This window comes from Platalea leucorodia (assembly GCF_965183815.1).
Source record: "Platalea leucorodia genome assembly, chromosome: 9".
Taxonomy (NCBI): domain Eukaryota; kingdom Metazoa; phylum Chordata; class Aves; order Pelecaniformes; family Threskiornithidae; genus Platalea; species Platalea leucorodia.
Window position 1 is genome coordinate 51,864,758 of NC_138831.1, and position 26,474 is coordinate 51,891,231.

Here is a 26,474-nt window from a genome sequence, read left to right on the forward strand (position 1 = left end):
TGTACCTCTGTATGTCTGTGGGCATCTGTCTGTCTCTCCACATACACATCCGGCTTAAGATCTTTGTATGTCTCTCTGTGTGCATTATATCTTCTTTTAGTGATACTGTTTAGACCACTGTAGAGACTATCTTATTGTATTTCCTTTTGTGTATGATCTTCTCCTTCAGCTTCTAGCAACAGAAGATGCACTTTTCATCCTTTATAGTATGGGAGCAACAGAGCAAGCTGTATATTTGCAGGTTGGCCTTCTGGTTCCATGTCGTTATCATTTGTTATACCATTTCTGAACTTAGTAGGAAGAGTTGATTTTACGTGGGAACTAGCGTGCTTTCTGTTCCGCAAAACAGTAGTTTACATGCAAAGCTGCTCTTCACGTAAGACTATTACATTTCTACCCTTGCTTCATAAAGATCTCTTGTATGGAACAGATCTGTCATCCGCAGTGGCGTTTGACAGCTCTCCGATTGAGCTGGAATCCCTGATTAGCCATTCTTTGCATGGTAGCCGGCGGAAGAGAATATTTTGGGGCACTTGGTGTTCTCTGCCTGTCCTTGAGAGTACCATTCCCTGTCATCCTAACCTAAACTATGTCTTAATAGTTGAAATTCTTCCTGAAATATTTTTGCTAAAGCAAGATCTATTTGGAAACTGAAAAGCTGCCTTTTCTGTCATGAGGTTCAAAGATAGCTGGGAAACCTAGATCTTGCCGATGACTAATAAGCACCAGGAGGTGGAAATGCCCAAGTTATGCCCACTTGCTTTTTCTTTAAAGTCATTTTTGCATTATGGCACGGCCATAGACTTGCAGCAGTTCTGACTCATCAGTTCTTTACTCTGTTACGTGGACATCCTGCAGCCGAGAGATTTCTGAAAGGCCTGATCATTTCTTTGTCACTTTTGAATGAGCTGCTGCTTTGGAAGATAATTCTAATCAAGTAAAGGGAATTTTCTTCAGAGTGGTTAGGAAGTATCCCTGGAGTCTGCCAGCTATGCTCCCAGCCAGTTGGAAAAATCTAAGGAGGAATGGCTGATGCGTATTATTTTCATAAAGGCACAATAGCCTTGGCCGCACTGGATTTTGAATGTGCTGTTTCATGTGGTGCATCTACTTCGGCCTTTCACAGACCACCTGCAGGATTAAGTAAGCTGTAATAGACTGCCTTGCTTAGGCTTGAAGAAACCCATGGTTACTCGGTGAATCCATGTGAATCAATACGAGAATTTCTGAGATGGCACACAGTCAAGGACGTGCATCTGCTTGGAGAATTACTGAGTACGTCAAACGCTACATGCAAACTGTCTTCACTGTTTGGATGTCTGAGTACCAGAAGCCATGTGCTCTGGAAAGCAGATATTACAGCCTATTTACTACAGCCTTTTCCAGGTTTCTGAGGAATGTCTGCTTTGGCGATAGAGAAGACTACTACTCCACTGGACCCTTGTACAGTACTACTTTTCCTTGACAACAAAATTTGAAATGTGATCCCGGCAGGTTTAATTTCAGGTTCTTGCCTGACTTGCCTTGCTGGGAAGCCTTTGCTGGTCACTCTCCCAACTGTGAAGCTCTGCAGAGACAAAACTTTGAGTAGGAATGGATAGACCTGATCTGTGACAGTAAACCTCTAGCTGGATACTCAGCTCAGCCATCGTTCTTCTCTATAGAGCCTTGCAGCTGCAGGCACAGAAGGGTTGAGCAGGAGAGACCTGTGGTGCGACGCTAGCTTGCACAGTCCCTGGTTATTAGGATGTCCGTGTTTCTGTGAATGTCTCTTAACCTGAGAAATGTTAAGAAGAAGGATGCCTCTTTACCTGTAAAAGTCAAGCTCTTCAAGGAATCTTCATGATTCCTTTCCTGCTCGTTTTGTAGCAATCTAATTTCTTCCCACTTTAGGATCTGAAACATGCTCTCTCTGGGAGAAATAATCTAGAACTCCCGGGAGCTTGAACTTTGGCTTTAATACTTGTCTCAGCAGCTGTGCTATGAGGGGGTTCATTCAGATACTACCTGGTGTTTCTGAGCTTTTCTGAAATCGAGCCTGTCTCCTGTTGCCTGACCTGGTCAGTGGCTGGCTATCGTTATCTCTGGGAGAATGGATTCTCTGGGAGAACGTCTGTTCAGGTATAACCTCATATGTTTAGGCATGCAAGAATGGGGAGCAGGACAGAACTCCAGTAATAACCCTGCTGCCGTACCTGCCAGAATTGTGTCTTTACTGTCATTTAAAAAATGCCTTGAAATGTCTGTTTGGAAAAGGGGCGGGCTGCAGCTTGCTTTGTCTATGCACAGCGGTGCTTTGGAGTATGCCACGTTTTTCTGGGCAGGAGCAAGTGCATTATTGTGGCTTTTCTGCAATAGTGTGCATGCTTCTAGCTTGAGAAGCCTAGGGAAGTTTCAGTGCCTTTCTTTGCTTGCAAAAACACTTCAAAACGGGCTAAAATTGCTCCTTGCTCTTTGAGCAATAGAGGTGGTGTATTGCCGGTGGGCATGAAACTTTGTGCTGAGACTCACATTCCTGTAGGGAAATAAGGGATGTCCATTTTTTAAACATCTGAAACATTGAATGTACATCTGAAAATTAAATACACAAAAGAGATCCAGCACATACGTAATTTCTAGCAAATGTTGCTACATCTTAAATCCAAATGGCTCGTGTACCATTATGTTCTTTAGGATGTGTGTGTGTGTGTGTGTGTGTGTGTGTGTGTGTGTGTGTGTGTGAACTTTGGCTACAGTGGTCTCCTAGAGTTCACTGTAGACAACTGTTGTCATCCGTAGTCATCTTTGTAATTCTCTTCTGGCTTGAGGGTGCTGACAAAATGCCTCTGTCTGCTGTAGGACAGCAGAAGCACTGGGATATCCTTAGCTTAATGATTAGTGGCACGAGGTTGCTCAAGACAGAAAGTCATAAAAATCTTGTGTTCCATTTTTATCTGCCAGTAAATGAGTCTGTTGGGTTGTTTGTTTGTTTGTTTTTAAGCCATGGAAGGACGATTAGGTGCATCATCCTGGCTGCTGCTTGACAAAAGTTTGTTTGCATTCTGACAGATTCCAGTTCATGCCGAGTCAGCACTGAGCTTCAGTTTAAGGCATTAGGAGGAAATTTTCTAAGACTTGTGTATCAGTCACCTTGCAGGCAAGAGTTCTTTGTCTGTCTGCCCAAGGACACGGATGTGCGAGTCTGTCCTGTGGAAAGCTACCAGCAGTGTCACAGTGGTGGAGCAGCTTAAGTTCAGTGCATATGAGAACTCTTTCGGTCGTCCCCCGCTGTTCCCAGGAGCAGATATTGTCAGCTTAGAGCTTACGTGTGAATAACTCAAAACTCAGGATCTGTGTGTTTTCTCCAAAGAAGCTCTGGCTAAAAAGGAGCTTTACAGAGAAAGAGCTGGGGTCTTGAAGAGCAAGGAGTGGACGTGAGGCAGCGGTGTGCCCTTACACCGAGGAGGGCCAACGGCATGCTTTGCTGGGTTGGCAGGAGTACAGCCATCAGGCTGAGGGATTTGGTTCTTCCCCTCTATTCACCTCTTGTGAGACGGCGTCTGAAGCACTGCTGTCGTGTCCTGGGCTCCCTAGTGCAAGAGGGTGTGGATGGAGTGGGGGTAAGCGCATTGAGGGGCAGTGGAGGGGATGGGGGCTGAAGCACACGACCTGTGAGGAGAAGCTGAGAGAGCAGGGCTTGTTCAGATCAGAAGCTGTGGGGAGTGGAGACCTCAATGCTGTTCAGCCACCTAAATGGGAGGTTACAGAGCAGATGGAGACAGACTGCCCTCCAAGGCGCGTGGTGATGGGATGAGAACCAACAGATGCGAGTTGCAGCATGGGAAATTCCAGTTAGCTGGGAGGAACAAATTTTTCACCATGAACGTGCCAGATATTGGAACAGAGGCCCAGAGAGGTTGTGAAATCTCCTTTCTTGGAGGTATTCAAAACTTGACTGGACAAACCCTAGCAAGCTGATCCAAGTTGGCCCTGCTGGGGTGTTGGGAAAGAAGCCTCTGTAGGTTCCTTCCAACCTAAATCGTGCTATGATGCTGTATTTTAGAATCAAGAGCTGCTTGCAATATAGGCAGGATCTTTTTAACAGTAGTAACAGTTACACTGTTCTAGTTAAATACTAATAGGCAGTATGTCAGGTTTTTTGCCTTGGCAGACAAGGTGGAATAAGATCAACCTGCTTGTTTCTGGAAGCCTTTTGTATGTGGGAGTAATGTTGGTTTTAGCAGCTGGTGTTCTCAGTACAGAATGCAGCATCAAAACAGTTTAGCAGAGAATTTGTAGCCAATTGGTGGCTTTGTCTGGCCCATAATAAGGTTTTGTCTCGCTCACAATTGCTTTCCTCAGTCGAAAGAATCCTGTTTCAAACGCCCAGTGTTCCCTAAATATCACATAAAAGTCAAGTCACTCTGCAGAACACTGTGCCTTGGAGAAGCAAACACCAGCAGTTGCCAAAGCCACCGGTATTAGGTTGCCCTCCTAGGCCTGAGACCATCTTGCATGCCATATTCCTCGCCATAGGGTGAGCAAAGTTCCATGCTGTGTGCGCATCTGGTGCTTTGCAAGGGCAGTGCATGAAGCAATTGGACCTGCTCTGGAGTAGCAAGACATGACCAAGTGGATGTGACATGTCATGTGGGCAGCAGCTTGTGAAAGAAAGCTCTCTGGTGACGTTGCTCTCCGTACTACTTTACAGAGTGATTAATGCACATTTGCTGATCAACAGATCAGGCAGTCCTTTCTTCTTCTTGGTGTCCTACAGAAAAAGGAACTTTCCAAAGAGAAAGGGCAGAAGAGCAGAGAAATGAAGCCCTGTGGCATGAACATCAGTGATTTGGCATCCTGGCTTTTCTGACTTGAGTATGTAGATTTGCTGAGTAGAGGGTGTCAGGGTGTTTCTCCTAGGTCAGGGCAAGAAAGCCAAATGGAAATAAACCCCTGGACGGAGTTAAGAACTTTCCTGGTGCTGAGTTTTGGGCTACCTGTTGTGCATTTGGCACTACTGAATTTAGAATGGGGAATACTGCCTCCCTATGCTCCCTGGCATCATTTTTTTTTTTTTTTCCTGAGATTGCCTGCGAAGTGGCCAGTTCATTCCTCATTCTTTGACTAACCCTGCTTTTCTGTAGTTGCATGCAGTGGAGATATAATACTAACACCTTCCATGCCTTTCCAGGGTCACAATGCACCGGCCTGTTTAGCACCACTGTGCTGGGAGGCTCCTCCAGTGCCCCCAACCTCCAGGACTACGCACGCAGCCATGGCAAAAAGTTTGCCAGCAGCCTGACATACAAAGACGGTATGTGTGTTCCCCGTGCAGCAGGTGGTTAATGTGTGGACTTTGGTGTCTCAGGATGCTACTGAGGCAAAGACTTAGACTGCTAAGAAGAATGACAGTTGAATGTGAACGTTCGCCGCATCTACAGTAATGCATTTTATCATATCCCAAGAAATTATGATCCTTGCTAGGACAAGACAGGAGCTGACATTGTGCGAGGAGTTTTATGCTGATGTGTGGTATTGCTGGGGTCTGATTTGGGTCTGATGCTTTAATACTCCTTGCTGTTGAGGAGGAGGATTTATTGGTCTAGGTATTAAATAGGTTTGTCCTGGTATGGAAATCCAGCGCATCACATCATCTTGCTTACCTTGGTGGTCTTGCTGATGCTAAATGAAGCTTTTGTGGAGACAGTAATCCTCACCCTATGGAAGATGGAGCCATCCCAAAGGCAGAACGATATGCTTGGGGGTGGGTACGATGGGTATTAGAGTAGGGCTGGGCACACAGACGAGTCCGAGGTAGCTGTCAGAAAGCAAGTGTAATGTGCCTGAAATGCTTGTGGTAAGTGGGATGCTTGGATTAAATACTGCAAAAGGACTGGAAAGTCTAGTTATTGTGCAGTTCTGCAGAAATTGCCTTAAAGTTTGGCAAGACAGTCTGGTAAAATGTTATTTGGGTCATTAGTGTAGATGTTGCCCAGTGCACGTGGGCGAAGGGGTGTTGCCAGCCGCAGACTGATCCGCAGTTAGTACTAGTGCGTCGTGCACTGAGAAGCAGAGAGCGTGGTGCTGCTGTCAAGGAAACTGGAGCACAGGGAGAGACGGAGGTATCCCGGAGGAGCTGGAGGGGTGTAACGCACCAGTGCGAGTGTCCGTTGTGATCCCGGTAAGAAAGGCACTCGGACTCTGTAAGTACTGATTAACATACCACCTGTTGGAGCGCTGAGTTGAGCAGCATTGAACAAACCGCTCCACGGACAGGATCTGCACAGCAGGCTGTGCCCTAGCTGGACACCCACCTAATGTCGCACAACTCGGGCTTCCCAGCATCTGTGAGATTATCTATCCTCTCATTTTCCTTTTTCTCTTAGTTCTAACAAATGGTGTTTTAATCAAGACTTTACAGAGCCTGAGTGCTTTCCTTATCGGGATCATAATGAACACTAGCACTGGTGGATTACAAGGTGGGGAGATGATTAAGGCAGTAACTTGGGGCCTTTGGGGAAAACAGGAGGCTGGTTCGTTTGGATTTTTGTCCAGTTTTGAGACAAGGAAAAAGGCCTAGCAAACCAGGGTGGAAAGATGCTATCCTATTCTCAGACCTATTGGAACTTCAAGAATTGTATTGAGACCGTTATGCATACTGGCTTTCTGTGCTGCTTTTCACTGTGTAAGAGAAAACGGTGTTGCTTCTCCCCTCTTCAGGGAGCTCCCTAGCACACAGCAGGCCGTCAGTGATAGAGGGTGAACTGGGAGGGTTTGAAACCCTGCTGTACCAGTCTGAGCTGCTCACGGCAGCAAGCGCTGGCTACTCGTAGGTCCCAGAATAAGCTCATGGTGTTTGGCACGAGGCGGGGGTGTGACTACCAGGAGAGCCGCTGAAATGGCCAGCCAGGGCTCTGGCTGCTTTTCTTCCGTAACTCTGCAAGCAGCGTGAATCCAAGGCAGCACTAATTCTCGGGGAAAAGCGTCAAAGACTGCTCACTCTGCACCCAGCTGGGAACAGAACAGATTCTGCTCAGTCCTGGTGCTGTGCTGCCTTTCTCTGGAGGCTACGTAGCAGGAGTGTGCCTGCGACTGGCTACTCGCATTCCAGGTCCAGAGCAGAGTCCTGCTGCATTAGCCTAAATTCAGTGACAAGGTCTCTGCATGCTGGGACGCAGTTGTACCCTCGAGTGCTTAAAAGGCAGACTTATTTAATTAGTGTGTGACTAACAGCCCAGAATTGTTCATCTTGGTGTTACACTTCTTTTTTCATGTTTCTTAGTGTGCTATGGCACCCTGTGCTACCAGCGCCTTGCTGCAATAAGAGCAATTGTGAGGAAGAAGCGGGGGGCTTGGAAAAACAAGTAGGAGGCAGAAGGGCGTTTAGCTGCTCAGGGAGGTAGTCTGGAATGTGAAATAAGCCCTTGATCTGCATGTTCCTGCATAAATGAGCACCAATGATATGCTGAACAGTGGCATTTAAACCAAACATCACTAGAGCTGAATACAGTAAGTGACACAGCAGCTACAGCAGACTCTTGGAGTACATTTGTATCAAGGCCTTTTTCACAGTCATCAGACTAACAATGTTTAAAAACCTTCAGATTCTGGAGCACATCTTTGCATGAACTCTTTGATATTTTTTTCATGGCTGTGATGCTTCAAGGTGTGGTGCATGGCTTATAGCACTTCATCAAACACTTGCTCAAGTGAAGTTAAAATGGCCCTTATTTCTGAAGTCTTTTTCGCTTGGGGCTGGAAGAGGGCTAAGGAGCACTTCAGTGGAAAGTTGTGTCCCAACCTCAGGCTGAGGGAAGGTCCGCTGGTGGTTGTGATTTGAAGTTGGCTTGTCTGAAGCCAGGGATCCAGCAAGCTATGTTGCATTACCATTTAAATCGATGTGCTGTAAAGGCAAGGGGGAGATGTGGGGTGGAATGGAGATGGTTACCAGCTGGCTGACTGCAGCTCCAGGACTTGGACACTTCTAAGGGATTGCATGTGTGGGGAGGATTGTCATGCTCTATTTGTTGAGTTAGAGAAAGAAAACAAATTTTTAGGGCTGTTGTGCTGGTGAAGGAAATTGCAGCAAGTTTGAGAGTTGGTTTAAATGTATTATTTGGCCAAGCCAGTGGATGCAGCTAGAGGAGCACAATGGGGGGGTGGAGCCTAAATTCATACATGTATCTCCTAACCTCGGTGTAGAGGGATAGGCATACAGACCCTATTGGCTAGGTAGAATGGACACATGAAATGTGAGAGAGAAATAAAAACATTTTCTAATATTTCCTAGAAGTTCCTGAATAGCAGCAAAAGGTGTGATTGGCTGGGGTCTCACATCAAATCCTACATACAGATGGTCTGATCTAGGCCATTTTTCCCATGATAGCTGAGGAATTTCCAGAGTGGGAATAAGCTGATGTTTTCAGCCGGTTTTTTTTGGTGCATATGGAGACTAATCCATGTCTTTTAAAGCTCATCTGTTTGCACCCCATTAGATGGACAGAATCTGCCCTTGCACTGTCTTTCCGATGTGTGATTTCTATGGGAGAGCTTGGCCTGGCCTGGGACATGGCCAGGGGAAGCCCGAGGACCACTCTGACAGGCGTATCCCCAGACCTCTTCTGTACTGAAATGCTTTGAGCAACAGAACCGTAGAGGCGTGTCTTCATGGGTCTTCTGTTTGTTGCCTAGTTAGTTAGTTGGTTTAGCTTTAAACTCATAAATAGCCCCGTTTAGCTTGCATTAAGAGGATGTTTTGAGCTGCACTTACCTGTGCCAGGGCCCTTCAGTTCCTCTGCAGAACAGTTGTCGTGTTCCTCGGGCAGAGGTGAATCCTGAGAACTATCCTGCTGTGGTGCTGCTGCTTGCTTGGCCGTGTGCTCCTGCGGCTGTGAGCATGGCCTAACTGCATCTTGCGCTGGACTGAGCCTGGGTTGCTCTCAGGATGGCTGAAGTGCGGTGGGAAGGTATGAGATGCTGTCTGTGACTGAGAGCGCGGCCGAGGTCTTTGTAGTGCCGGGGGAGGCCCTGGCAGGGCAGCGGAAGGGAGCCCAGAGGTTCGGTCAGACCTGCAGGCAGAGACCGCCGGGGTGCCGCAGCAGCGCCAACGGGGGCACGTCTTATGGGGTGAGGAAGAAGGTGAATCTGGCAGGGTAGCTGCAAGCATATGAAGGTTGGGGGATCCTCAGAAGCAGGCTTTTAACTGAGATGATCTGTTTTTATTTCCTCAGAGCTCTTGTCTATGCCAGCCGTAAAACGATTTTCTGTGTCGTTTGCAAAGCATCCGACTAATGGTACGTTTGCTTCCTTGATTTGACGTTCCCTCACATTTCTAACCCCATGCTCACATTCAGTTGTCTCTGCACATATTCTCCTCTCAGCCTTCTTGTGGTTTTTTTGTGTCTGTGTATCTGGTGTCCAAACATGCTTCACCTTCCCCCATTGTCTCGTTGTGACTAACTTGTTCATTCATCCTCTGTTACTGCTTAGTGGTTCCTCTGCTGTCCCCCGAGGTATTTGTGTCCCAGGTGAAAGAGCAAGAGCGGTGGCTCTGTGAATGGACTCCTAAAGCAGCATTTAATTCCACTGCTGACATTAAGGCCTTCTTTCACGCTCCCTTTTCGGGTGGTGGGTGTCGAGGGGAGAATACTGTTGGATTTGGGGGGGGCGGATATCCACTCTGTGTTCTATAAGAGCATCAGCAGCTTAGGTCCTCAGTTTCTACAATGCAGATTTGCAGGACCAAAACAAGGGTAGCCTGAGGTACCCACGTGTCACCTGGAAGACCACGGTCTACGGTGGGAGAGAAGGAGGTGCTAACAGCATTCCCTCTGCGCGTGATATTCCTCAGCACAGTCATCTTAGGAGTACTGGTAACCTCATGGCTTCCTATTTGCAAACTTGTCTGTTAGGGTGGTCCCTTGGTTCCCCCAAGCATGGCGGTGTCGGTGGGAGCAGGCTCGCCTTTCCTGCAGACGTTATCCTGGGAATGGTGTCTCTCCAGAACTTTCACTCATCTGCTGTTGGCAGACAGTGTTTGCTCTGGCCTGCTGCCTTCCCGAGGTAGGAAGGGATCGGCACCATGCCACCCAGGGGGATGCAACCTGCTCCACTCCTGTCGTGCTAGGAGCTATGAAGAGGCTTGGTAAAGGAGGATGTCTGACAGTGCTTCTGTTGACCCACTATCTCTGCTTCATATTGCTACTAACCTAACACCTGAACTGTGAGTCTTTTGAGGCTAAGGACCATTAGCTCTGTGGTAGCAGATGCCTTGAACTAGTGTTTATTATCCGAGCCTTGCACAGAAGCTTCTGAAAAGGTTCGTTTCACAGCACCGCTCCTACCTCATGGCTCCTGCTGTTGAGACAAGTTAGAACCAAAGCAGATCACTGACAGATGTCAGGTTAAGTATTTCTGTCTTATGTGATCAAGGCTGCTTCTGCAATCTTGTTGCTTAGTAAATATGAAGAAATTGTGCTCTGCATGATCTGGAAGATGGAAGAAGTTCAGAAGACTGTTATGAAGACCAAAGTTTTGGGAAAGATGAAAGGGGAAGGGGCAGCTAAATGTGGCTTTACTGTTTCAGATATCTGAAGAGAACCTATTTTCTGTGTTTGCTTGGTTTTGTTTTTCCCTGAGTGGCCAGCTGCTCGATTTGTTTGTATGTCTGGATACCATCTGAGCTCACGTGGTGTATGTCAGCAGGATGTGTCATTCTATCTTGCCAGCAAAACTTGTACCAAGCACCAGTCTTTCCTAAGCCACACTGTAAAGCAACTGCCCCTGCCCCAAATACAATGAAGTGAAACTGGGCATCAGGTTTTTCCCCAGAACCCAGTGAATATTTCCAATGGCAAAGTGCTCCTTAATCAAGAAAACAAAGAGAGGGGTTCAGCGGGTGTGAGCTTGAAGTTAGGTATATTTGGTCTAGGCTTGGCACTGTTTTTAGCAGGAAGGATGTTTAGCCACACGAACCACTCGCCTGAGGATGCAAAAGCTATTCACAGCTCTGAATCTGGATTTTGTTTCTGAAGAGCTGCCTCTATGTGGTGAAATGGGATGGGTGAACCAGAGCAGTGGCCAAGCACAGCGTCAGGCCAGATGCTTCATGCCCTGGTCTCGTGAGTCTTGGGAGCGTGACATGAGTCCTGAGGCTGTATACGTGGAGGAGAAGACATGCCTGCGTGCTAGTATCTTGTCTGCCATGCAAGGATGTCACAGAAGATTGCACAGGGCTGTTCCGAGAGTCTAGAGGGGGAGGTCAGCACTTCTGTGCCCCCTCTGTTCTTCCACGCCCCAAGCGCTGTGCTCTGAGCCAAACCCTGCTGTCCCCCAGCGTCCCTTTCCCAGCCTCCGGTCGTTGGACGCCGGGTCGTTCGCTCTCTTCGTGTGCTGAGGTGGCTGGCTGCGTTTGGATCCAGGACTCGAATGCTCTCTTGGCAGTCTGGGTTTCTTGTCTCAGCTGGGGGAGGGCGAGTGTGGGCCTGACCTTCTTATCTGTATTGGACTTGGAACGTGTCCTAAAATTTATTCGTTTGTCAGACTTCCACTTACAAAGATGAAACCTCGCTGCTCAGGGACTGCCCCTGCGCTGGAGCTGTGTTTGGCAAAGGCTGGGCCGGGTGGGAGGCTGGCCTGCTGCAGCATGGCTGCGGGTACGTAGCTCTGAGGGTGTTCCTGACCTGCTGCTGTGGGAGGGATTGGGCTTCAGCGTGTGCCGTGGGTCTTTCCCACCCAGCGGCCCTGGTGCTGGCAGCTCCATCCCCACGTCTCCACAATTTCTCTGTCCTCAGCTGCTCCTGCCCCTCTCCTCTCACTCTTTATGGCCCCCTTTCCTCCAGATGCGTTTGAGCACCACCACGTTGCCCAGTTGCTGCGCCGTTTTTCCTCTGACTGTGCCACGAGCCGGAACATCTCCCTGGATGCCGCTCTAGCCCATCACCTCCAGCAGTGCTCCTACCACCTGCGCCTCTTCAGGAGCTGGCTGATCTCAGGGCAGGATGACTTGGAGTGTCTTTACGGTACTGCACGCTGCAGCTGCCTTGGTCCCATGCTCTTGTAGCTGAGCAGGGACCACTGTCTGCTTGAGAATGCAAAGTATGCTTTGCTTCTAAAAAGGAAAGCGTTTCCCTCACCGCATCCCTTAAATCTCTGGGCTGCTGCTGCAGCAAGCTGTGTGGGCTGTTGCACCCGGCAGTTTTGGAGCCTTAGGCAGTAGCCTTTCCACATGGAGCCGGTGCTCTTCGTGTGGCTGTAACTGTGCTCTTTCCATCTTTGGCACTTGTTCGTTGCCTCCTTCCTTTAGCCAGGGTAAGCCCTTAAGCTTCCTTCAGTTAGATGCTGAGCTCCTACCGGTGGGATGCCCTGCTGACATGATACCCCTGTGTGGGTCTCAGTGGGGTGCTGCAAGGTGTCCCGTTATTAACAGAGGAACCAAAGTGAGAAATAAGAGTACGGGAAGAAAGAAGATTAAGGAGGCGCTGCAGCTGGTCACATGCAGAGTGAACTTGCTGTGGGAATTTTGGGGAAGTGAGTGCTTGTGGGATTGTGTTGTTTCTAGAGAGACCAAGCTAAGATAGGGTAGAAACCGAGCTTCTGTGTGGCCGCATTGCATGGCATCTGTTCTGCCTGTTAGGACCTTTGCAGCGTGTCATGTCTCTGGCGGGAAGAGGCAGGCGATTTCGGTACTGAATCTAGATTTTGTAAATCAACGCTTGCTGCTGTTTCTCTGGTATTTGTCAGCCTCTGGCGCAGACGGGAAGCCTGATGCATTGAGGTCTCAGTGCTTCTAAGCCAAGTAGAAAGATTCCCCTCTGAGAGGGGCAGCTAGCTAGGGCTGGCACCATAAAACCTGCTTGGTGCATGTGGCTTGCTGAGCTGTATGGTGTGATGCATGACCTTCTTTTTCATTCAGACCCATAGGTGGAAGGGGCAGAGACAGTATAGCTGTTCATGTAGTGAAGCAACGGGATCAGAGCCTGGAAAAGGGAATTTTTCTTACACGGTCTGTTTTTTCTGGATATGGCCCTTTCTGTCAAGTAGGCAATTGGGAGATGGCAGTTACTTTTCGTGTATAATTAGGACAATCCTTTGTCTCCTAGCAACAAATACTAAAGAGGAGCAAAATTGCTTCAAGGGAAGAAATGCTGGAACACAGCAGAGTGCTCCAAAGCCAAAGCTGAGCTTCCCCTGCTGCCAACCTCAGCCATCTCCTGTGAGCTCCGGTAGGGAGAGGAAATGAACTCGGTGCCCGGGGCAGCGATATGCCAAATATTGCAGCACGGTGCTGGGTTGTGCAGCCTGCCCCGATGAAGCCAAACGTACGAGTTGCGTACCGCAGCGTAGCAGCCTTCCTGTGTGGAAATCAGATCTCTGCAATCAGTGAGTTCTTTCTTGCTGTTTTCTCAGTCTGTCGTCAAGCCCACAGTTAATTAGCGTGTTTGGGATTCCTGCTGGGGTTCTTCTCAGAGCAGACGTTTCTCTGGTCTCTGTAGCTGACAGCCCAACTTCCCCTCCTTGTGAAAACTACATACTCCTATCCTCTCTCTTGGCTTTTAACCGTACTTCTATCCAGACAAAGAAAACATGAATTAAAAGATAGAACTGGGGAGTTAAAAGTATGCAGTTGGCATCCATAGTTGGGAAGATCAACGGTGGAGCCCTGAAGCGATCTGTCTGGGAACCTGTGCTTGTCTGTGTGGTCGTGGCTGGGAAAAAGAAGAGTGTGAAGTAAGTTCATGTTGGTAATGAACTACAGTGGTGCTGAAGCCAAAGGTCAGCTGTGAAGAAACAGAGAATGACCCTGTGGTGATGAGCAAGCAGTAAAACAGCAGCTGATGTTCAGCATAAATAAATTTAAATGACAAGGGGAAACAGCCCCAAACCCATATATAAAATGGTGGGCTCTGATCTGACCATCACCGCTTGGGACAATGTGGAAAAGGTAGAAATTTTCAGTCTGGGAAAGCTGTGTGTGAGAGAGGAGAGGGGTGGTGGGGATCTGCGGTTCAGTGTTCCAGTGCAGGAGCTAGGAGGTTTCTAATGGAGTGAGTAAGGCAGCTTCAGACAAAAGTGATTTTTTTCCACGCAGAGTGAAACTCCTCACCACGGTACATGGGGGTGTTAGGAGCTTAACTGAGTTCAAGGGGAGACTGGAGAATGTGGAAGAGACGCATCAGGTTCAGAGCAGTTCTGAGCCGCAGGTCACTGGAGTCTGGGCGACCGCTTGGGGGAAGAGTCACTACGTGCTGTCTGGTCTCGTACCCCTTCAGCTGTAGCTGCTTCTGGCACTGTGGGCAGAGAGGTGCTGAACTGGGATAGACCTTCAGGCTGACCGTACAGCTTAAATATAGAAAGGCTGGTTAGCAAAAATCCTCGTTCATGTACATATCGTGTATACATATATAAATACATACAAATATGCTCTCCCAACAAAATAAGGCTGGACTGACCAAGCGTGTTGGAGAGGAACTTGCTGAGTGCGCTTTCTCCCATGCCCTTCGGAATCTGTGCTGAGACTGGGCAAGTGCTTCTTTATCCAGAAGAGCTGGCGTACGGACCTTTGGCGTACGGACCTTCTGGGGATGTGCCAGGCGCCGCTGGTCTGCCTGTTGCTTTCAGGATCTCCAGTAGGAAGGAACAGGCACCCTCTCCACTCCAACGTAGAGTTCACAACTGGAGAGCTGGGTGGTAACTCGGCAACTTCTGCTAATCACATTGTGTGTAGTAATGTTTAGAACTCTCAGACAAAAATATAATACACAAAAAGGATTGCTTTGGACCAGAAAGACTTCTCACCTGCGTCTTCCTTGGCCTCTGTCTTTGTCTGTTGGCTGACAGCAGTTCGGCTGCTCTCTACTTGCCAGCCTGCTGCAGCAGCAAGTACGTGCTCTCTTTTAACGAGCCCACTCTGTTAGTAGAGAAGCTCGCCGTGTTTGGGACCTCAGCTCAGTCTTAGTAAAGCTGAGGAATGTGCCATTTGGACTACTTGAAGGCTGCTCCTTGTCATGCCCACTAGCCAGGAAGTCTGCTGGCTCCCGGGCGTTCTGCTGAATTACCAGCTCTGAAGGATAAACACACCAACACTGATGCCATGCCGGGGGGTGTATGCGATCCATATAAACTCAACTTTCCTAACTCGTATTACACAGTAAGCTTTCTTCTTGTCTCTCTGGGACATACATAGAATTTAGGAAACTTTGTGTTACCTTGATTCAAATTAGATGCTTCCTCTTAATGAAATGGTATTGATTTCCTCTTGAGGGTTTAGACTGGGACATCTCCTGCAGTAATCAAGAAGATGCAAATGAATTCAAGGTCTTGTTTTCTCCCTTGTTCTTCCCTTTCCCCAGTATAAAAATCTGCTTATTTTAGTTCTGCTGCTAACACCTTTGGTTGAATTTTCTTTCAGACCTCAGGGTGACTGAGGGAGATAGAACTAAATGGATGAAAGTACCCGTTACATCTGCAGTGAAAGAGCGGTAGGGTAACACAGCATATAGGCTTCACTCGGAGATCTGTCATGTATTTGCTTGGCGTTCAAGCCAGGTAATCATAAAGTAGGTGCTGGCTATTTCAGAATTCATCATTGTGTAGTCCAGGTGAAAAGGTGGTGGTGCTTGACTCTTTCTTTGAGGTCATCTGCTAAGAGGTAGCTGTTCACAAGAGTTATATCTGTGTGTTCCTGCTGCCTGCTGGAGTCTCCTAGAAATCTGGGATTCTCTGGTTTAGATGGAAGACGTGAGATATGTGCAGGTCTCCATTTGCTTTATATGGCGTAGTGTGCTAGGTGATCTCTGCAAAAGGGTCCTTATACCCAAACCACCTTCTTAATATTCTTATTAAGTGTTGTGTGTCGGTACTAGGCAGCTCTGAAACAGTCTTACTCTAAGGGGAGAGTCACTCCCTCCTTGAACATCTATCTGGAAGACTTCTTCATAAACTGCGTTTACACTGAGTAGACTCTCTGACAGTGTGCAGTAAAGTGTGCCCAGGCCAAGCACGTGAATCTCTGGGGAGAAGAGCTCAAACTGGAACGTAGTTAACTCAGCTGTAACGTGGGTGGGCCTTCAGCTTTGGCATCAGCGTGCCTGGGACAGTCAAAACAGGACTTGTAATCCTTTAGCCGGATTGTACCTCAGGCGCTCTCACCTGCAGAACGGCTCTTCGGGCAGCACCGTTCTCTCTGCTGCTGCGTCAGGATGCTGCTGCGTTATCGATTCAGGCTGGAGATTCCCCCATAGCTCTCCCCCCCATCGCGCGCAGTCTCCTTGGACATCCAAAATAATACATACTCGGCAGACTCCTCTGCCTTGTGTGTCTTAAGGTCTTTTCCATAACCAAATCTTGTTTTCTTTACTTGAACAGATAATTTCTTCCTAATTTACTGAACAAAAATTTCGGAGACATAACCACGCTGTACTCCTTGCCTGGAGAAGATTACCGTTGGCTTTGGGATTCATTTTTAGCTAATATGGCCTGCAGCCCCCCGCCACGTGCCTCTCCCGGCAGGGCAGGCCTCACTGTGGAGGAAGCAGATTGCCCTCTGCACCCCTAATGCAGCTAGTGTAGTCAAACCTGAATGAAATGGAAAATCAAACTTGTTCCTCCCTGGGCTGCTGTTTGACTTTATATAAAATGAATGGAATTCTGTCTAATTTCTTGTGCTGTTGTCCGCATCACGGACTCCCGCCCTGCAGGCCCCAGGAGAAGTTTGAGGAAGCATCAGCAGCACCGAGTGGTCAGCACTGGGTGACTGTCGGGCTGGGAAGGCTCCTGTGGTTTGCACTCATGCTTTATTTTTGTTACCCCTTCCCTAAGATGTCAGTTCTTTGCTGTGTGTGGTGCCGCAGCGGTCAGAGCCTTCGCTGGGGACTCTGGCTGCTGCGATGCACGTGAGGACGATGGTCCGTAGCGGTAACTTCTGCTTTGGCTCTGCTGTGGTGGCATGAACCTGCCCTTGCTGGCCTCTCCGCAGCAGCTAAGCAGGTCAAGGGAGGTGTGCAGGGAAGCGGGCTGCCATATACAAACGAGAGGGATTCCTTGAAAATAGCAGGGCTTCACCTTGAGAAGGGGAACTTCTGCCTTTTTCTGTGCTTGCCTGACACTGGTTAAGTGACGCAGTGCTGAGCAGAGCTGTGCGAGCAGGCATTTGGCACTTTGGGGGTATAGGTGTATCGTCTCACATCCGTAGCGCTGTCAGTGTTCCATGTTTCCTTTAACACTGGACCTTTCGTATCCTCTCTTTATTAGAGGAGTGCCCAAGCACTCAGATCCCCATCAGTGCCTCCAGCGTATCTTGTAACTACGTTGCTTTGCCCTATGTTACATTCAAACTTCTTCCCTTTTTCTTCGGAGACCCCAATAGCTGAGACAACTTTGGCCCCTCTTGAACCAGATTCTGTTGTGAAATGACATTAGCCTCACGCTGTGCTGCTCCACAGCCATCTCCACGTGGCTGTTTAAGTCTTGCCCTCGCCCTTTTCCTTTAGCTCTGTCTCCCAGAATGCCTATGAGAAAATAATGAACAGATACTCTTCCTTACTCAGCACTTCCACTCTAAGGACTTCTCAGCAAGGGACAGAAAAGCACGGTGTTCTTCTGGTGTCTTACATTCGTTTGTCCTAGCCAAGGATTCGTTATCCTTCGTGTCTTGAATTGCTGTTTGTAGGCCCCTTGTGGCATAGGTAACCTCTCTGGACGGTCCGGAGGGATTTATCGCCAGTAGCTGTTATGGCAGTGAATGTCTCTGCAGCGCTGCAAACTGGTGATGATCTGGTCTGCAGCCTCCTCGTATGGCATGTGGATTCACTCTAAATACCATCTGCTGGCTCTTTGCCTCTTGCAGCACTGGGTTAGGTGAGCGGATTGGAGCAGAGACTGTCCCGGAGGTGCCTGGAACAGCAACTGCACTTAGCGGATAATCCAGGTGCTCTCGGTCTTCTCCTTAGCTGCTGCCAAGCTGCAGGGACCAATTTTAGCCTGCCAGTGTGCTGGGCAGCAACCCTGACACAGGAGTGCATCAAGAGCTGTTGTACTTTCTGCATTTCAAAGTAATTTTCCTTCTCTGTAGGAGCAAACCCCGTTCCTTCCCAGGGTCTTTTTGAGCTCCTCAGAGGGAGCTAGGGAGTCACAGAAAGGGAAGCCTGAGCTTAAGAAGTTTAGAGGCCTTTAAACTCAAGAGGTGCAGAGCAGGAGGAGGCCTCACTCCCATATGCCCAGAGACTCGTTCGTTTCTTCCTTGCTCCTCCGACAGTTTCGGGTTGGCTCGGTGCCACAAAGCTTTGCCGAGAAGCTTGGATGAGGAGGAAGATGCTTTGCCGCAATACTCCGCTGGCTTGAGTAGCAAAGAATTTATTGTGAACGGTTGTGATGCAGCTTAGCTCTGAGCAAGGGTCTGTTAAATGTTGAGATGCCTATTTCTACTAATTCTGGGTTTGCTGGCAGTGAAGTCTTGTTAAGGGGACAAATAATGCAAACGCGTGCCCAGCCCTTCCCTGGGAGTCAGTCTGTCCGGCGCGCACCGGAGGGTCTGCTGTCAGGAGGGAGGTTCTGCCGCTCCCCGCCTTTGTAGCACTGTGCCCTGCCTTGCTGATGGGGCGAGGGTGGGCTGTGTCCAGGCTGGGGTGTCGCCAGTGGTGGGAGTCCTTCCGTGGAAATTCTGTTGACTTCACTCCAATTCTGTGCAGCTTCTGTAAAGTGTGCGGCACTGTGCCAAGTTCTCCATCAGAACCATGTATTTTAGCAAAAGGGTCCCAGGCTTTGCAGCAAACGCGGCTGCTGCTAGATAGGTTTCCTCCTCTTCCCCCTCCTTCTGCGTGTGCCTGGACGCTTGCTTTCAGGTCTGTTACTGCATGTGATTGCCTAGTGGCGATTTTCTTGGCCTAGAAGAGGTGACCTTAGGCCTGAGTGTGCCTGTTGTTTGATTCTCAGACTGCCCAGCTCCTTCAGCCATGAGTGGTCCTGCATGGATTTAGGTTGCTGTTTGCTCTATTCATTTTCTGATTGGGTTTCTTTCCAGGTTTTGAAGGCTGTTCCATGGTTCCCACCATTTATCCCCTGGAGACCCTGCACAACTCCCTCTCTTTGCGACAGGTCAACGAGTTCCTGACAGCTGTGTGCAGGAGTTGCAGCGAATCGCATGTCCAGTCTACTGCAGGTACTGGTGAGGTGGGCTTGTCTCTGGGTAAGCCAGAACAGAGTCGAGGCAAGGAGACCTTTTGGCCTTTCACATTATCGGGACAGATCAGCCTGACAGGACGGGCAATAAGCTCAGTCTCTGAAACCTGTTCCAGGGTGTTCCAGCTCAGGAGCGAGCTATGGGATCCAGCTCAGAGCCATCCTAGGCCACTTACGGGAGAGACAAGTAATCGGTCAGGTCTGTCTGTGGCTGATAAGTACAGTGACGTGGATACAAACTCCAGCTTGGGAAATCTGAGCCTCAGATTCCCAGGAGCTGAGGGACAGGCATGGCTCTGAATTGGCGCTGTTGTTGAGCTCTTCCCGGCGTGCCTGCTTGTGGCTGCTGGGCTATGAGCCATTCCTTTATGTCTGTCTGAATATTACTGATCTATGTATTTTTTTTCTTGAAGCTTTGTTTGATTCAATGATTGGCAGCCAAATACCAGGAGACCCCTTTATGTCCCAGCGAATCCTGTCGTCATCCTCTTTGCCATTGCGCCAGCGTTCGGATAAGCCCCCTTGGTGTGAGTGTGCTCCCTTCTCGATCAGGGGTGAATGTGATGGTGAGGGAGGGAAGTCAAGGGTGCCAAAGGGGGGGAGCCAAGTATTGGTGCTCAGGGTTTCTATACTCTGCCCTTGAAGGAACAGAAACAGAAAGGGGAAACAAGTAAAAGGGAAAGTAGTCATATGCCTTGTGAAAAAGCTTCCAAAGAAAGATGCAAAAAGGGACCCTCTGTAGTATTGTATATCATGGGAACATCTACTGTTGGATGGATGCTGTCTCTCCAGACATCCTCTGCTTTGTGCACTGGGACATGGAGGGCCTGAATGCACTTCATTTTCATCTGAAGTTTTGTGATTCTCCATGACACATGGCCAGCTCAGTGCTGGCATGTGGAAACGCCTTCCTTTCCTAACCAGCCACGTACATGCCTCACCCAGAGCTCTGTATAGGACAGCGAGTGGTTTAGTTCTTCGCTTACAGGCTTTTCCGCAGCTCCTGGGCCTCGCCTGTCACAGTCTCTGCAGAGCTGATGACTGTTAGTTAGTCCCCTTCGCAGATCTGAGTGGCACTCGGAGGGGAAAGCATTAGCCAACGGCTGCACAGCAAGTGCCTTAATAACACAAGTCAAGGTTGCCGCTGAAGGAGCAGTCCTGCTCTTCTCCTGACTGTACGCTCCGTGTGCCAGGAGCAGCGCGTGTTTGCGTGGGCAGCAAGGTCAGGGAACTGATCTGACTGAAAACAGTTGTTTAATCTTCCCCCCTTTATCGGATTAGGTATAATCTAGATCCGTTCTCTAGTTTTGCTCATTGTACAATATAAGGCAAGAATAAGCATTAGTGGAGAAGCAATATTTCTTCTTCCAGTGGTGACTCTAGCTCAACATTCAGGGATTGTGTGTGTCAGGAACCAGGAGGAGCAAAGCTGAAGCTGAGAGCGTTCTGTAATAACGAGGGACTGAAAGAAAGGGCTTTTCAGCGCAAAGCCCAACATCACATTTCACATTTTGCTCTATAATGACAACAGAATCCCCTCTTGGCTATATGCCAACGTAGCACTGTAGGACGAGATGTAAGTGTGGGGTTTGTGCTTGGGCTTTCATCAGCTGAGCTGCCAGAAACACACCTAAGAGCAGCTGCACGCCCCTGCCAGCTTGCATGGCGTGTAGACGACCCGCACGCATTGGTTGTAGAACTGTGGGACTGCGACAGCTTGGGCCTGCCCAGGCTTTGGGCTGGGGAAATACCAGCTAAATGTTTAAGATTTTTTTCTTCCTCTTTGCAGACAGCAGCGGCCCCTCCAGTACTGTCTCCAGTGCAGGCCCATCCTCCCCAACCTCTGTGGACAACTGCGCTCGTTTCAGCTTCACTGAGAAACTTTCCATCAGTCCCCCCAAAGGCGAGGAGCAGCTGAGTAGCCAGTCCCCTGAGCAGGGGGAGAGGCAGCCTCCAGGCAGAGGGCTGGACGTGGAGGTGGGGATGTCTGGGTTGTCGGTGGCGGAGCCAAGTGCCCCAGAGCCCCTGACCTGGAATAAGGGCCCAGAGCCAGGCAGGGTCCTGGAGCTGTGCAAGAAGGAGCTGGCGGAGGAGGACTCTAACCCAGAGGAGAAGAGCGTGATGGAGCTGGATGAAGAAGAATCAGCTGGGGAAATGTTAGAGCCAGGTAACACAGGGAACCCAAAGTGTGGTGCAGGGTCTGATATAAGGCTGGCTGGGGAGAGAGTGAAGCCAGGTGAGGGGTGCACAGGGGGAATGATGGGCGTGGATCAGTCAGGGCTGTCCAAGGAGGTCTTGGTGCCCCGTGAAGAGGAGCTGCTGGGAGAGGTGTTGGACCCAGAGCATATGGGCAAGGAGCTGCTGGGGGACAGTGCTGTGTCACGCCAGCTTCTGTCTGGTCACCCGTGCCAGGTGCAGCCACTGCCTCCTGAGAAAAGCACGGAGGAGCTGCAGCCACTGTGTCGGGAGGATCAGCAGAATTAGCGGCTCGCTGGACAGCACACTGCAAGCGCTTCTAGCCCGGAGGCAGCCCAGCTTCCTGCACAGCACCTCATGCAGCTGGCTGTCCACAGCACAAGCCATGTCCCAAGGCCACAGGACTCTGGGGGGTGGAAGAGTCTGCTCTGCTCCTCCACAAGCCAGCTCTTTGCCACTCGGCAAGAGACGATGCCCCATCTGCCTTGAAGAACAAATGCAGTCTTGGTACTGGCATGGCACCTCCATGGGGCAGGGACATGGGGCTGCGTTGGTGTCCCAAGGGCTGTATGCTCACTGGGACAGCAGAGTCAGAGGACTGGTGCAGCGAAGGCTTTTGGGGTGGTCAGTCCAAAGGGGACAGATGCTCCCTTGAGATTTTTTGGCCCATAGCCTTCAGAGAAAGGCATTCTGGGCCCAAAGTAATCGGATCCATCACAACCACCAACCTCCTCTCTGTTCCTTCCTTCTTCCTCTCTCAATTCCCACCACTGGCCACCAAAACCAGGTCCAGAGAGTCCATGGCAGGAAGACTAGGAGAAGCAGCAAGCATTCTGAATGAGTGCGGGAAGGAGAGTAATGAGGGGATCAGGTTCAAGACTGCCACTTGCAAGAAAACGTCTCTTTGGCGTGGACTTGAATGTTTTCCTGCTGGGCTGGGGCAGGCAGGCGGGAGCCTGGGGATCCAGCCTGAGAGAGGTGGGCAGGGAGGACACACACGGGTTTTTTTCTAGTCCCCAAGGGTCAGGCAGGGTACAGCTCTGAAGTCTTGGTGACAGAAATTAAAAGAAACTGCTATTTGAACGAATCAGGATTATTAGAAACCAATAAGGAGAAATCTTTATTATATATAAAATGAAAAGTATTTAATACATATTTATGTAAATGACTTGTGAGCACAAGCCTGAGGGCAAGATTGACACGGGTGTCCCTGCCGCATCCTGAGTGCAGGCCAGGGCTGTGCCTCCTGCGCCTCCTGTATTTATGAACAAGTCTGTGTGTTTGTCTGTAGCTAGGATCTGTGTTTTTGTGAAGCTGTGCCCAAAGATCTCCGCGCTGTGTTGTGATGATGTGTGTTCACAGTAAACCTATGCTGTGGGTCTGGCGTCTCTCTGTCTCTGATGCTGACTTGCGCAGCAGCGTGTGTGTGCCAGAGCTTGCAGGTGCCTGGGACAGCCAGCCCTGCTCCTTCTCTGCCGTCCTGGAAGAGGAACTGTGGCTGAAGTCACGACTGAAGTGAGCGCACAGGCGTGGGGCTTTGCTCAAGGAGGCCAGACACCTCTTTTTTCCTTCGCAGAAGAACTGGTTATACTGGGGAAGAGGTCCTGGCTTCCCAGGTTGGTTTGCGGTAGAACGAAGATGCTGGGGCAGCGTGTCGGCTCCTTTCACTTGGTCTATGCCTTCTCATTAGATCCAAGCGTGTCCTGGGTACTGTGTCCTCTTCCTCGTGCCTGATGATCCCTAGCTGCCAGTTTGGGTGTTTAAGAAAGGTCACCTTTACTTGCACTTGAAATACAGCAGTCGTACAGCTGCCTCGAGTGCAGCACCGTGCTAGGAGGAAGCCTGGCTCCCTCTTCCACAGGACTGTGCCAGCCTGCTCTCGTATGGATGTGTGCGGGGGTCTGGGAGAAGGGCCTGCCTCGTGCCGCATGGCAGCACTCTGGCTTTCGCTGGCAACCCTGCATTAAAGACCTGGAGGAACGGATGCCCTGGCCAGTCCCCGTCGGGCCGAGGCTGCGGGCCTGCAGCGTGCCCCTGCCCCGAGAGCTGGCCGCAGGAATGCGGGAGGCAGAGCAGCACCAGGTCCCGCTGCGCCTACGGCAGTGCCCGCGCCCCTGATCCCGCCGTCCTGCCCGGGCCCTCCCAGGGCCAGTAGCGTGTGGCACCTGCCACCGCCAGCACCGCTGCTCCAGCAGCAGGGTCCCTGCCGGGCACCAGAGCTGCCTCCTGCCAGGATTTGCATGTTTCTGTCTGGGGGAGGCAGCGCCCACCGCGGCACCCACAGAGCGGGACCGTGGCCCAGGCCTGGGCAGGGTGGTTGCCGCGATGGACCCAGCATCACCTGCCACAAGCTCGCATTGCCATGGCTCCTTCCGCGGCGGCACGAGCCAGTCACGGAGCAGGGTCTTGTGGGGTGAGGGCCGGGCTCTCGGGTGCTCACCCCCACGCAGCTGAGCGCTCGCCTCTTCCAGGGCCCTGGAGCCTGCTGGTGGGATGGCCGGGCTGTGTACGAATGCCCGGCAGATCTCCTGCCCGGCTGCTCCCCCGGCGCTGCAAGGGAAGAGCCAGGGGAGGCTCTCAGTGCCAGCTGCCCTGCTGCCGTGCTGCGCAGGAGGCAGGCTGGGCTCGGGGTGCAGGCTGGGCTCGGGGTGCAGGGGAGCCCCGAGGGCGCTCTGTCGTCTTTCCCCCGGAGGACGCGGCTGCAGGCTGCAGCGCCCTTGTGCTTCCACGGCTTGGCCGCGGTAGCGCTGCCCAAGAGCTGCTGCCGCGGGCGTGCCACGTCATCCCAAACGTGGCCTTTCCTGCGAGGCTCTGAAGGCCGTGTTCTGCAAGAAGGGACAGGGGAGTGCTGCAGTAGTTGAATTCCTGGGCAGATGGCTGTCACTCACAAGAACCACAGTTATTTATAATGTTCCCCAACCTTCAGCCCGTTTCTTCACCTGGAAATGAAAAGGGAATGATGCTTGGGAAGCAGCTCGCAGCTGCGGCTCTGCTGTGGCTCTGCAGCCCGGTGAGAGAGCGGGCCCAGGAGAGGCCAAAAGGGTTTTTGTTGTGATGAAAAATACAAACCTCCCTATCCCTAAATTGACAATATTTCTACAAATTCTAATTAGTGTCTAATTTTGGCTTCTGAATATGTCTTTTCGTTACTGGAGTCCTCTAGCCAGTAATTATCTGGCTGCATCGGTACTTTGCATGCTGGCAATTGTGTGAAGTTTTGTTCTCCGGATAGTTTGCAGGGTCAGAGGGCTTCCTGATGCAGGGCAGAGTAACAGGGAGACAGCCTGGTTGCTTGTGGCTAGTAGTGCTTGTGCTGTGGAAGCCAATGTCCTGAACCGAAAGGCCAGTATTGTCCCGCAGGCAGCCAGGAAAGCTGGGCTGCCTGCAGCGGTGCAAGAACGGGGTTCTAGTCCGTCTGCTCTCTTGGATAGGCAGGCCAAGAAGGGACGGTGCCCTTTATTTTAAAAGAGCTGCTTAATAGCTGCCTCTGCCGAGAAGTTTGTGGTCTTTCATGATGCTCTAACGCTTCCAAATGAACACCTGCAGGGTGTTGGGAAATCTGAGCACTGACCGCCTGCTCTTATGAAGTATCTCTACCATGTTTTTCTTGGCTTAGCAGCAGCAGTGATTAACGATAAAGCCCCTTCCAAACAGAAGGGTGGTGTACGGGAGTCCTGTGAGTCACAAAGGAGGGAAAAAAGAAACGGACAATTGCACAATTTCTGGATACAATGGCAGGAGCTGATGGTTTTGGCTTGATCCTGCCAAAGCCAGTTCTGGCTCCTCAAATCTATGCTGATGCATAAGCTGCAGTTTCAAATGCTTTTGGGCTGCATAAGTAGTGCTGTGCACAAACGGCTGCTGCATGGTCCTGTGTCTCTAGCTGGGTGCAACCACAAACCTTGCCTACAGTAGCTGGGATAGTTTGGGTCAGGTTTGTCAAATCCCTGGCAGATGCCGTAAGCAAAACTCTTCCTGAATTGTTGTCACCGTGTGCAATGGGAAAGCAGTATAGAGAAATGGGTCCGGGCCGTGCGGCAGAACAGGCGGGAAATACCAACTCTATACCAAGTAGCCAGAGGATGGCAATGGCTTGTGGGGCCACTTGTGTGGCAAGTGCCAGGTCCTCTTGTCAGTCAGCATGTACGAGCAGAGTCCTTGGAGCTGGAGAAACTGTCAGGTTGTACGGCACGTGCAGGCCTTGGGCCTTTGGCGTGGTGAGGTCCAGGCAGCCCTGGTCGCTGACGCAAGACCAAACTCAGTCTCGCTGCTATTGCCTTGGACGTGCCCCTGGCTCATCGGTTTGCAAATACTGAAGGAGCTGAGGCCTTGTCGTTGCCTTACTGGGACCTGTCTTTCACTTATCTGTTCTTCTGGTTTCTCAGAGCCATGCCACTTCCCCGCAAATTACTAACCCTTATCTCCCCAAGTCCTCCGCAGCAAGTGATGGGCTCAGCCTACCAGCCGAGGACAGCTGGTTTCTGTCCTTGGTGTGAGAGTCCCATTCCCCCTCCTCCTGCAGTCCAGGACTTGGCTCCAGCGCTGCCCAGCTGATGCCTGCTCTGTTGGCGGGCCATAGGGGAACAAGAGGCCCAGGAGTTTGAAGGATTGCTGCTTGCCTCTTCTTGTTTGAGTTGACAGAAGTCCAATTTGTCGCTGAAGTGTAGCCCTGGCAAAGCCAAGGCAAAGCCTGCTCTGGAGGTCTGGGCTGATCCAGTTCCTCCTTGCAGACACCCGCCCATGGGTCAACACTGATGCCTCTATCCAGGTTCATGGGCACTTGAAAGCTCCCCAGCCGCAGCGTACTCCTGCTCATTGCCGGAGGAGCATTGCTTCCTCAGGACATGCTTGCGTGATTTACTGCACTTCCCTGCATGCTGCCGCTTGGGTTTTCTGCTACGCTAACCTGATTTTGCCTCCCTTCTCCTGCAGAACAGCCTGTAGTAGATGTGTTCACCACAGCCTGCATGGTCCATCTCAACAGCTGGCTGGGGAGCTCTGCTCTGCAGGATGGTGCTGAACAGGTCCTTAGCCTCCCAACACCGTATGCCTTTGGGAAACGCATGTACAGTCACAGCTTCTCAGTTAGCAGGAGCATGGCCATATCCCTATGCTTGTTTAGC

General features: G+C 50.4%; 1 protein-coding gene across 1 annotated transcript in view; it reads left to right on the forward strand.

Annotated features, from left to right (window-relative positions):
• PPIP5K1 (diphosphoinositol pentakisphosphate kinase 1) overlaps nucleotides 1-21,674 on the forward strand; it is a gene marked incomplete at its 5' end in the record, with an annotated part of 45,095 nt that extends 23,421 nt beyond the window's left edge. The window contains 6 exons of the mRNA XM_082321028.1: nucleotides 5,171-5,293; nucleotides 9,210-9,272; nucleotides 11,820-11,999; nucleotides 18,998-19,135; nucleotides 19,569-19,682; nucleotides 20,945-21,674. Coding sequence (XP_082177154.1) covers nucleotides 5,171-5,293; nucleotides 9,210-9,272; nucleotides 11,820-11,999; nucleotides 18,998-19,135; nucleotides 19,569-19,682; nucleotides 20,945-21,639 — 1,313 coding nt within the window. The 3' untranslated portion in view covers nucleotides 21,640-21,674. The remainder of the gene's footprint in view (nucleotides 1-5,170; nucleotides 5,294-9,209; nucleotides 9,273-11,819; nucleotides 12,000-18,997; nucleotides 19,136-19,568; nucleotides 19,683-20,944) is intronic.
• Between the last annotated feature and the right edge of the window lie 4,800 nt (nucleotides 21,675-26,474).